Source organism: Dipodomys merriami, unplaced genomic scaffold (genome assembly GCF_024711535.1).
Source record: "Dipodomys merriami isolate MVZ:Mamm:240054 unplaced genomic scaffold, mDipMer1.0.p SCAF_12, whole genome shotgun sequence".
In the NCBI taxonomy this organism is placed as follows: Eukaryota; Metazoa; Chordata; class Mammalia; order Rodentia; family Heteromyidae; genus Dipodomys; species Dipodomys merriami.
The window spans coordinates 6,803,133-6,815,942 of record NW_027202493.1 but is presented as its reverse complement, the minus strand read 5'-3'; the positions used below and the strand labels follow the sequence as shown (position 1 = coordinate 6,815,942).

The 12,810-nt window shown below is 36.8% G+C and overlaps 1 protein-coding gene across 1 annotated transcript in view; it reads left to right on the top strand.

The window, feature by feature from the left end:
* The first annotated feature begins 1,176 nt into the window (after window positions 1-1,176).
* Window positions 1,177-12,810, top strand: part of Kcnu1 (potassium calcium-activated channel subfamily U member 1) — a 167,878-nt gene continuing 156,244 nt past the window's right edge. Inside the window, exons 1-2 of the mRNA XM_070016038.1 lie at window positions 1,177-1,368; window positions 4,594-4,704. Coding sequence (XP_069872139.1) covers window positions 1,177-1,368; window positions 4,594-4,704 — 303 coding nt within the window. The remainder of the gene's footprint in view (window positions 1,369-4,593; window positions 4,705-12,810) is intronic.

Genomic DNA, 12,810 nt, shown 5'->3' with positions numbered 1-12,810 from the left:
CACAATAAAAAATAAATAAAAATTTTAAAAAGATACAAAAAAAACAAATAAATACTGGCATGCCAAACAGAAGGCAAGCAAGAGGCTGAGGAAAAATATTTACAAATTATGTGCCTGGTATGGTTGTAACCAGAACATTCACACTACTTAGGATTCAAAGTAAGAAACCAAATCACTAGCAAATATTTGGCAAAGAATTGAAAATTGAAAAAAAAAGAAGAAAGGGGAGGATCCTGTACGGAAGAAGTGATAGATGAAAAGTAATTATCAACTAGTGACTACACTAATAAAACCACTAGCTACAATAGCTGTATTGCACTCCATAATAAGCTGTTCTTATTTTAAAAGCCAAAGAGAAAAAATACTTTTTCTATTTCAAGGTGCTCTTTGTCTTTCAAGGTACGTGTGTGTGTGTGTGTGTGTGTGTGTGTGTGTGTGTGTGTGTGTGTGTGTGTGTGTGTGTGTGTGTGTGTGGAGTTGCTGGTACAGTGGTTTGAATTCAGGGCCTCGTATTCATGTTTGCTTGTTTGCTTAACTGGAGCTCTACCACTTGAGCCATACTGCCAGTATGGCTTTTTGCTAGTTAATTGTAAATAGCGTCTCTTAGGCTTTTCTACCTAGGTTAACTTCAAAATATGATCCTCTAAATCTACCTCTTGAGTAGCTAGGATTACAGGTATGATCCTCGGGCTTTCAAAGAGTCAGATTATTTTTCCACAAAAAATAAGCATGTTTAGATGTTTTGACGTATTCATCTATAATGAAATTATTATAATAGTCAAACTAATGTATTCCACCTTTCAAGGTTACTTTGTGTGTGTGTGTGATGCTTGAATCATTCTTTCAACACAAAATTCCAAAACATTGTAGCATTACTAAGTAGTCTTCACGTTGAACAGTACATATTTACCATAAATTCCCCTACTTAGCTATAAAATTTCAAAAAGATAAACCAAAGTCTGAGTACTTCTGAGATTTACTGAGATATGGCATGCTCTCAAATTCCCATCCTCCAGCTACTGTCTTCTTCCTAAAAGGGCTGTCAGCCCTGAGGTGGTTGGTACTTCCTTCTTCCTGGAACTCTTCATTGATTTTTCACATCCTTACCCTCTACTTCCTGGATCTGTTACCATGCAACCATGACATCACAGAGCCAGCCTGCAGTTCTTTCTCCCAATGCCTGGAAGAAAGCCACAACTCGAAAATGGGGAACGATTTGGGAAAATATTTTGCACCACTGAGATTCAAGCAGCATTCATTATCTCCTCCTTTGTGACCTTCTTCAGTGGACTTGCCATCTTGTATATTTTCAGACTCCTATGGAAATTCATAAAAAAACATCACAAAAGAAAAGAAAAAGATATCTTGGTCAGTTTCCTTATTTGGAGGTCCCTCCATACCATGTTTGCTATGTGTATGTGTTTAACAATCAATTTAGGAGTTAGCTGATTTTTTTCAGGCTGACAGAGCCAGCTCTGGGCTGGTGCCTCAGGGTAGGGAACAGGACCCTGAGCTACCAGGCTGAAGCTCCTAGTGCGAAGCCACCTCTTCTCTGGTCAATGTCAGATCTATTATAAACAGAAATGTCCATGAGCAATGTCCAGACCTCAATTTTGAAGCCTAAGAAGATAATTGTGCTGGGTACTGCAAGGAAGGAGAACAGGAACAGGACAACGGTGGCAACATCATATTGGTAAATGTTTTGTATATGGTGCATCCATGCCTACTGGTCCATACTACATTTGTGCACTATGTGAACATATCAGACCTCCATTAGCCACACAGACATTCTTTATACTTAATCCACATTTGCAAGGGTTGTTGTCATAGCATAATAGCTATCAAATGATGATAACCAGAAGAAAGGGGATCTTACTAGCTCAAGCCGTGCTACAGTGTGTGACATAAATATATAAAAATGACTCTTCTGCTACCAGAGGTCAAAAGCAAAGTTTTATTATAGCTTGTGTAGCTGGTTTCCTTGCTTATTTCCCAAACTTTGTTTCTTCCCTGAATCAATTATAGCAGTTTCCATAACAAAGCACATTTTACCTGCACATCATAATAAGGAAAATTTGCTTGAAACATTTCTGACATCACTGTAACATAAAATCAAGCAATGTATACTAACTTAAATTATTTTAAGGTTTAGATTTTACATTTGGGTATTTAATTTTCCGATACTGAAGCTCATAGCATATTGAGAAGAGAGTTCACTCTACGGATCTACTTTAAGGATTTTATACAGAGGCATAAAAACTGAATGGGGATGGGGTAAAATTCTGACTTATGGACTAATGAATTCATGAATGTGCCCCAAAAATAACTATCCACCTTTTGATGGTGCATGATATCCAACATAATTTGAAAAAAAGTAAAAGAAAAATTAAACTCATTTGTCTTCTGCTCTAAGAACTACATCTTTTCCTTGTATTCACTTTTTGTGTAAGCAAAGAAATACAAGGATACGTTTGCCAACTTACATTTACTTTATTTTCCATGCCTTACTTTTGAATATAAGTCTTATGTCAACTTCAGTATAAATATGCCTTTTACTTTCAGATATTTAGAAAATTTTACAAAATGTTAAGGATTGAGATTTCAGCAACTAGAGTAGTACAGTGATCTGCTTTTGAATCTTGAGGAGAGGGTTTGAAAAGCCTTGACAAACTTCTAAATGATAGCTTTATATTCAGTTAAATTGATGCTACTTTTTTTTCTATGTCTTTATGCCTTTGGAAAGTTTGGCCAAATGAAAAATGGTCACAAATAAATGTTTGGTGGAGTCTGTTAAAAATTATTTAGAGAACTACATATTTTAAAGGAGTTATACATCCATAAGTAAGATTTTGTTATTTCCTAGAGTCAAATAAGTATTCTACTCTAACATCACATTAAATGATTTTAAATCTACTATCACATATGCACACGCTATTTTTATGTGTTACAGGGAAAAATCATTGAATAGGATGTGAACTGTATTAAAGGATACTTTAAAATTGTTATTATTATTGTGTTTTAATGATACTAGGGCTTGAACTTAGGGCTTCCCACTTGCCAGGCAGGCACTCTACCGTTTGAGGCACAACCCAGTCCTTTTTGGCTTTAGTTAATTCTTGTTTCTTACTGGATAGTTGGAAGTGGAGTCACATAGACTTTCATGCCAAGACTGGCTTTGAACCAAGGTCCTCATAGCTCAATCTTCTGGTAATATAGGATTACAGATGTGAGCCACAGGTTCCCAGTTTGAAATATTTTTTATATATAAAAGAGAAAGGAAATTGTGGTAAAGTTGTCTATTGCTTTTGCTTTTACCTGGTATCCTTTTCTTCTGCATATACAATTGTCTTCATGCTTTAAAATGCCTGAATGTATGATATTTGTGTGCCTTTCATTGTTGTTTGGAGCTGGCCTTAGACCATAATCCCTTTACACATTCCTCTCACTTGGCTGGAATCACAGATTTATAATACCATACTCAGCTTTTTGTTTGGTGAGATGAGTTCTCTTAAGTTTTTTCTTGGGTTAGCCTCATGATCCTCTTGATTTCTGCATCCTGAGTAGTTGGCATTGCATCTGAGCTACCTTGCCCTACTTATCCAAGAGACAAAAAGTATTATAAATAGATTCCCTTTCTTATCCCTGCCATTTAGATAAATGCATACAAAAATAACTCATTTTAAACCTCTAACTCCATTTTAAAAGATGTTTAAATGTTAAAATTTCATAAATGTCTTTCTGATTATCTATAAACATGGATGCTAGATCAGACTCTGTCCATCACTATTGATTGATCTTGGAACTGTTATTCACTCTCTCTTTATCTTGTTTCCTTGCTTTAATGTAACCTAATTTAGCAGGTAGATTTCTGTAAATCTCAAATATCATATATGTAGGAATTTAAAAAAAGGATACCAGGTAAAAGCAAAAGCAACTTCCTTCCTCTTTCATATATATAAAAAAATATTTCAAACTGGGAACCTGTGGCTTACATCTGTAATCCTATATTACCAGGAGATTGAGCTATGAGGAACATAGTTCAAAGCCAATCTGGCATGAAAGTCCATGTGACTCCACTTCCAACTATCCAACAAGAAGCTAGATTTGGAACATGGTCTAACTGGTAGAGTGCCAGCCGTGAATAAGAAATCCAGGCAAAGAGCATTGCATTTAAGCACCAGTACTAGGGGGGGAAACCCTCAAAATTTTAGTAATCACTTAACCATCAGGTTGGCATGCATGTCTTTTCTGTTGTCTTTGGTTTTTATTTTTAAAAATAAATGTGGAAAGTGATCCTCAGAGCAGAAAAATAAAAGCATGCTGCTCCCCAATCCTGGCTATTGCAAGGGTGTGAGTTTTAAGGGACTGTAATAAGAGGTATAGATAAAGCTCACAAATTTCAGAAGACAAAATGCAAAGCCAGTAAAATGCATTGTGTGAGATGTTGGATAATCACCTGTGGGAGTCCCTGGTTTGGGCAGCACAGAATGACTTTTCCCTTGTTCCAGGGTAAGAGCCTCCATGGACATTGATCCTGCAGATTGTTTCCTTCGATGAATAGCTCATTCTGTCAATCCTTTTTCTTGCTTACAGAATCTAATCTCATCACGTGCTAGTTTTTTAAGAAGGCTTTACATTAATGGAGCATTTCGAGATCGAATAGAAATGTTGCTCTCAGCACAGACCTTAGTGGGGCAAGTGTTTGTAAGTACGCTTTTACCTATTCATTTGCTAATGGATTTTAGCCATAAGCATGCTCAGAGTCAGTATGTGCAATTTTATCACAGAGGCCGACAGCGGGTCTACCCAGTGGTCTTCCTTACTTCTCATCCTGTTTGGTTTACTCTGGAGTAGACAGAATTACTGGACAGTGGACTACAAGGAAAGCTTTCTTGGCAAAAAGATTGTATTCATTTTGTCATTTTTACATGTGGATTTTTGACTGGTATATAAATACTCAAAAAGTGACAGTCGGTGAATTAATCTGTCCTGGCATTTAGAGCTCTTCTCACTTCCTTAATTCCAATAGACCTGGTTCTCATTTCTTCCTTAAACATGCTTAAGCTTTTTTTGCCTTCTTGTGCTATTTACTATTGTGCTTTTTAATGTAATCTCAGCTACTAAAACATACTGTCACTTATTTCAGATACCAAATCTGCAGGAAATCTTTCCTTTCCTCCATATTAGGCTCCAAACACTTCCTCTGATAGCAATCCTACCTGCAGAACACTGTTACTAAAATTGTCAGTGTACGCTTACGCCTGTCTACTCCAGAGAGCAGATTGTTATAAGAAATGTTATTTTTTCCTTGCTTGGAATTAGTGAATGCCTGGTGAATACTGTGCTAGTCCTCATTTCACTGGTTGGAAAACAATGACAAAGAAATGGAATCTGTTATCTGGGGTGTGCTGCCATCAGGTGGTGAGAAGGTGAAAGTAATTTCGCTTGAGCTTAAAAATTATTGCTAAGTGGTTTTACAGAGATTAAAATTCAACATGTGAGTTTATGCGAACAGGGTATCTGGATCAGTGGCATCCCTCCATCATCATCATTCTTCCCATATATCCCAACCCCACCTACTTGGTTCCATTTTCACATATGTACATTGAGAATTATGACTGTATTCATCCACCATCGCTCTCTCCATTCATCTGTCCCTACTCCCCTTAAATCCAGCCCACTCTGGTGAGTATTTCAGCTTCTACATAGTCATTTTGTTCAACAGTCAGTTTAACGATACTGACAGTTAATTCAAAGGAATTACAGCACTGGACTCCTCCAGGTATACCATATTGTAGTCAGTTTGTGTATAGGCATATGGACCTATAAATGTTTTCATATGTTTATATTTTAGATCTAATTTTCAAATATGGCAGAAAACATATGCCATTTGTTTCTCTGAGCCTGACTAACTACTTAATTTAACATAATTTTCCAGGTCCATCCATTTCCCTGCAAATAAAACATCATTCTTCCTGCCTATTGTAGGGCATCTGGGCTATTTCTGTAACTTGGATATGATGAATAATAAAGCAGTGAACATGGGTATACAAGTGTTTTTTATTGTATCCTGACTTGTAATCTTTGGGATAAATGCCCAGGAGTGTTATTGCTGGATCATAGAGTAGTTCTTTTTTTAATATTTTTATTGTAAAGATACTGTATAGAGGGGTTACAGTTACATGAGTAAGGTAATGACTACATTTCCTATTCAGCATTATTACCCTTTGTTTTTCCACTACTATGGTTAGTTTTTGAAGAATCTCCAAACCATTTTCCACAGTGTTTATACTAATATACATTCCCTCCAATATTGCATTAGGCTTCCTTCTCCCCTGCATCCTCATCAGTATTTGTTGTTCTAATTCTTGATAATGGCCATTAACTTGAAAGAGACTGGATTTGTTTGGATTTACATTTTCTTTATGTCCTTGGATGTTGAACATGTTTTAATATTGCTCTTTATTGTGCCTAAAATCTGGTTCTTGGCTGACAGTTACTCATATCCTTAATATTAACTACTCAGCAGGCTGAGGTCTGAATGATTGAGTTTCAGAGACAGTTTGAATAGAAGTCTTTGAGACTTCATCCTAAGACTCTGTCTCATTTAACCAGCAAAACGTGGGAACCAGCTGAACAAGCAATCTGAGCAATTGTGTGACACTAAATACTAGGGGAGAAAATAACAGAAAAAGAAAAAAAGGTCACCTTCCTAGTTAACGCTATTTAATCTAGGTATAATCCATTGTGAGAGTATAAGTAATTTTGCTTTTTTTTTAATTGTGAAAATACTGTACAGAGGAGTTACAATTATATGGGCAAGCTTATGAGTACATTTCTTATCAAGCATTGTAGCCTACTCCTTTGTTTCCCCTTCCCATCTCTTCCCCTCTTCCCCCCCACCTCGCTCCCCCACCTAACCCTCCCCCCCCACCAAAGTTGTAAAGTTCGTTTTCGACATAACGACTTGTACATCTCATTGTTGTGTCCACCTCTATCCCTATTAAAACAATTTTGTTTTTCCCCTTCCCCTCCACAAATTATACCAACATCAAATACAATGAAAGCAGTAAATTTTGCTTTCAAAAAAAGCTGTAGATGATTTTTGGTGCTTTGGAATGCACATTTCCTTTCTGTTTTGTGAAGCGTGGGTCTCTTTTCCTGAAATCCCTGGGAGTGTGACCTGTTGCTGCTGATGTTGTAATTCTCTGTTACATCAAAGATATCTTACTTAAGATCCCTTCAAATGCTTAAATATCTTTGATTCTGTGTGAGGATTATATTGGGGAAAACACATGAAAGGACCTTAGGGTGTGAGAAAGGAACGTATAACATCCACCTGAGGAGCATTGCCTATAGAGCATGTGTAGGAAAAATTAACATTCATTATGTTCCAGTAAGATAACTTCTAGGGGCTGGGCGCTGATGTCTCATGCCTGTAATCTTACCCAGGAAGCTGGGTAGGAACATCCGTGAGACTCATATCTCCAATTAAGAACCAATAAAGCTGGAAGTGGAGCTGTGGCTCAAGTGGTAGAGCATTAGCCTTAAGCAAAAGAAGCTCAGAGAAAACGCCCAGGCCCTGAGCTCAAGCCCCAAGAATGGCACAGAAAAACGATATTAATGACGGAACAATATTAATGACGGAAAAAATATTAATTCTACCTTTATCCATTGGTTGAAACCCCAGAAAACCTAGAATAAACGTTAAAGTAGAATAAATGAACTGCTATTGAAGGCCTTAATTGAGAACCTTAGGGATCCCAAGCATGTGTTTATGAAAAAGTTAGAAGAAAATAAAATGACTTACAGACTTCCTTTCTTCCTTGACATTATACCCAGCATAACTGACTAACAGGAATTAGCTAGAAGGAAGTGGCTAACAGCTTTCACTTGTGCAGGAATTTCTTTACTTCTTTTAATACTGTATCACAAACTAGACATCTTGAAATAAGTATCAAATGTCTTTCACTTATGGAACTTAAATTCTAGTGGTGGTAGATGTGACAATATATGCCCAAATAAAATAAGATGGTGACCAAGGCTTTGTGTGTATTTTGTATTTGTAAATTCTGGTAGTTAATAAGGGAGTTCACAATTCACTATGGTAATCAGAGAAGAAACTGGAAAGGCAAGATTTGAACTGAGACATGAAGAACCAGAAGGATAAAGTGAATGAAGAGTAGAGGGAATAGACTTGTGGAAATAAAGAGCTGACATTAGAACAAGTACCCAAAGACGTTTCATGTCACAGAGACCATGAAGAGTTGTGAAGGGTGAGGTCTGAGAAGCGACCAGCAAACAGCCAGAGGCCATGTGCTTTGTGGGACATTGCTAAATTACTCAAAAGGAATAACTTTGCTCTAATGCAAAGATAATCCATGGGCCAGGGTCTCAAAGCCTAAATTAACAGAATATGATTAGATTAATTGTAGGGGCATCTCTAAAATCTAGGAACAAAGGAATTATTGAGCATGTGTCAGACATCAGAAAATGAACATTGATAGCACACTTTTAATAACATAACTGTGAAGCCAGAAAACACTCACTAATTTCTTAGGATTTTCTTAAGAAAGTGCCTGAAGCAGAGCAGTTTGAACTATAGGATTGTATTGTTGCCCAGTTCTACTGACTACAAGTCTACTGCCAGAGTTGGCTGCTTGAGATGTGTGAGGGAAAGAAGCAAATGCCTGTCCCTAGCAGTTGTTAGTGTGTTGGAAATCTACAGTGTTCTCTGGCTTAAAGATTGTGAAACATCATCTCTGCTTTTTTTATTGTGAGAATACCATACAGAGGAGTTACAATTACATGGGCAAGATAATGAGTACATTTTTTTATCAAGCATTGTTGCCTCCTCTTTGTTTCCCCTTCCTATCCCTTCCCATACTCCCCTTCCCCACCAAAGTTGTAAAGTTCGTTTTTCGACATAACAACTTGTACATCTCATTGTTGCAATGGGTCCACCTGTATCCCTAGTTAAACGATTTGTTTTTTCCCTTCCCCTCCACAAATTATACCAACATATACAGTGAAAGCATGGGTTATATCGTGAGGGAGGGACATACAAAGCAACATAGAAATTATCTTGTAAATATGTTAGAAACAATTGCATGAAAGGAAAAAAAAACATTTGAATACTTATCTTGGGGTTCATTCCCCTAACATCAACTTATCTGACCTTTTCTGCTTGAGTCTGACATATACTAGTTATTGGAAATAACAGAAACCATGGGACCTATGTTTCTTTGGGCCTGGCTTACTTCACTTAATATAATTTTTTCCAAGTCTTTCCATTTCCTAACAAATGGGGCAATGTCATTCTTTCTGATGGAGGCATAGAATTCCATTGTGTATATATACCACATTTTCTTGATCCATTCATCTACTGAGGGGCATCTGGGTTGGTTCCATATCTTAGCTGTGGTAAATAATGCTGCAATAAGCATAGTTGTGTTGATAGCTTTAGTATGGCCTTGTTTGTGATCATTTAGGTAAATGCCCAAAAGTGGGATTGCTGGGTCATAGGGGAGCTCTATGTGGAGTCAAAGAAGGGTTGGACAAATGGGATTGCATGAAATTGCAGAGGTTCTGCATGGCAAAGGACATAGCTAGCAAGATCAATAGAAAGCCCACGAATTGAGAGAAGATCTTCACTAGTCATACAACAGACAAGGGTCTCATATCTAAAATATACCTGGAACATAAAAAATTAAATGCCCCAAAATAAATCTTCAAAGAAACAACTGCCCAATAAATAAGTGGGCTAAACACTTAAAGAGAAACTTCTCTGAAGAGGAAAGAAGGATGGCCAATAGACACATGAAGAAATGCTCAACCTCTCTAGCCATAAAAGAAATGCAAATAGAAACAACATTGAGTTACTAACTCACCCCAGTTAGAATGGCAAAAATCAAGAACTCTAACAACAACAGATGCTGGAAGGGATGTGGACAGAAGGGAACCTTACTGCATTGTTGATGGGAGTGTAAACTTGTTCAACCACTTTGGAAAGCAGTATGGAGGTTCCTCATCTCTGCTTTTGTGTTCACATGATATTCTTGTTCTGTGTATGTCTCTGTCCAATTTTCTCCCTTACATAATGGCACCAAACATTTTGGCTTACAGCCCACAACCATAACCCTTTTTAACTTGAGTACATCTGCAAGAACCTCACTTTTGAACAATGTCATATTCGAGGTATGGGGACTAGGATGTTGATATATTATTTTGGGAGCGGCCCAATTCAATGTGTAATGTCTTATAACAATAAATGTAAGGAAAAACACCAAGATATGTTATCAGAAGTATCACCATACCAAAAGTATAACTTCAAAATAATTAATAAATAAAAATTGCAAGAATTAAAATTAAAAAAATAAAATATAAAGTCCCTTTGAACAACTACTTAAATATAACTGAAAATCAATACTTCAATAGTGATAGAGAATTTGTTTGGTTTTTGTCAGTTATGGGGCTTGAACTCAGGCCTGGGCAATGTCCCTAAGCTTTTCTGCTCAAGATGACCATTCCACTACTTTTAGCCACAGCTCCACTTTTGGTTTTCTGGTGATTAATTGGAGAGAAGAGTCTCCTGACTTTTCTGCCCAAGCTGACTTTAAACCACCATCATCAGATCTCAGCCTCCAGAGTACCTAGGATTACAGGCATGAGCCACTGGCACCTGGCCATGATATTAGATTTTAGTTCATTAACATTATATTAGAACATACTAAATAGAAGGATGATTATGATTATAAACATAAAGAAGACCAATCAGCTAAATTAAAACAGAAAACTGATAAAATGGTAAGATTTACTTTGAAGACAGAATTTAAACTTAGAAATGTCTATGGTTTAATTGTAAACAAACATCTGGCACAAATAATAATCACAATTGTAAAACTCACGAAACAACAGCAGACCATGTTCACTGACTATCATGCAATAAATGATGAAATAAACTCAGAACACCAAGATCTAATGAGTTAAAAACATTTAAATTTCTGTTTTTCTAAAACTTTCAGAGTATTTAGAAGGCAAAGATAAGATGAAGTTAAGCGAAATGAACCCCAAGATAGGGACACAAATGGTTTTTTTCTTCCTTGCTATTGTTTCAAATGTAATTATAAGGTACAGTGTGATTTTTTTGTTGCTTTGTATGTCCCTCCCCCAAGGTATAACCCCTGTTTTCTCTGTATTTGATATCAGTATAATTTGGGGAGAGGAAGGGAAAAAACAAAATGTTTAAATAGGGACACAGGTGGACCCATTGTAACAATGAGATGTACAAGACACTATGTTGAAAAACAAACTTTACAATTTTTAGATGGTGGGGTGGGGATGGGGGTCAGGAAGAGTATAGTTGTGGAGGTGGGAGGGAAGGGATGGTAGGGGGAAAACAAAGGAGGAGGCAACAATGCTTGATAAGAAATGTACTCATTACCTTGCTCATGTAACTGTAACCCCTCTGTACAGTATTTTCACAGTAAAAAAACATAAAAAATTGCTTATCCCTACTTCTGTTGTTTGCAAGATGAAAACTGTTCTATGTAAAACATTTGTTTTGTTATCAACTAGTTGAAATAAATAAACTAAAAATAAAGTTCAGAAAATTAAAGAAGACAGTGAACATAAGCAATGCAAATTTGAAAGGTAGTCAAAAATTGAAACAGCTGATCATTTGGAATATAAACAATGAAATGGAGAAATCAATGGCCAGCCTAAGTGAAGAAAATGTAAAATGCTATCAAATAGTAAAAGTAAATATAGCTAAAAATGAAAGTGAAAATGTACATGCAATTAAATTTCAAAATTGCATTTCTCATGATGATATCAATTACACAGAAGAAGATATCAATTAAAAGAAACTTACCAACTATCTGTAAAAGATAATCAAAGATCTATTATCATGGCCTATTATGAAGTCCTCCCTTCTCCAAAGGGCCCATAATGTTGAAGGCTTTGTTGTTAGCTGCTACAGGGGCTATTTTAAGTGTTCGAAACTTTTAGAGGTTGGGCTTAGGGAGAGAAACTAAGTCACTGGTGGAATGGTTTAAAACTATATCCCTTCTTGCTTCCTGTCTGCTTTGAAGTGTCCATCCCCTTCCTGCACACTCTCTGCTATCATGATACTTTGTACTACCTCAGGCCCGAAGCAATGAAACCAACTCAGTATGGACTGAAATGTCTAAAACTGAGAGCCCAGATACATCCTTTCTACCTCAAGTTATTTATGCCAGTAATTTGATCATAACCACAAAAGGTCTGACTAATACAGGCAATTAGCACCAGATGGGTAGGGCTATTGCTAGGAATAAACCTAATCCCGTGGTTTATACATCTTTGAAACTTATTTATGTGAGGAATTTGGGGAAATGTGGAGATGTGGGCTGGAGAAAGTCTGGAATTCTGGAAACAGGGTGAGCCTACTGGGAGTTCAGAAGACCAGAATGCCAGTAAGCACGCAGACAGCAAAAGAATGCTCATGAAGTTTCACATGCGAATAAGGACTCAACTGAGAATTAGACTACAGTCACGCATGCTACATTCTGGCAAATAGAAAAAGGAAAAAGCATTCTCTACATTTTCACCCCTGTCCTGAGACTTGGTGGGAGGCTGAGTTTAAAAATTATTGAAATTACAGATTAATTCATCCGGTAAAGAAAGTTACAAGACAGCCCCACAGGCAAGCTAGGGCATGGTTATTGCTGTCTGCTTTTACTCAAGTTTATGGTGAGAAATGGGGTACAGAAAGCAGAAAAGAAAGGTCTGAAATACTTGCCATTTAGCCAGAAAAACTGGCTAAGGGCA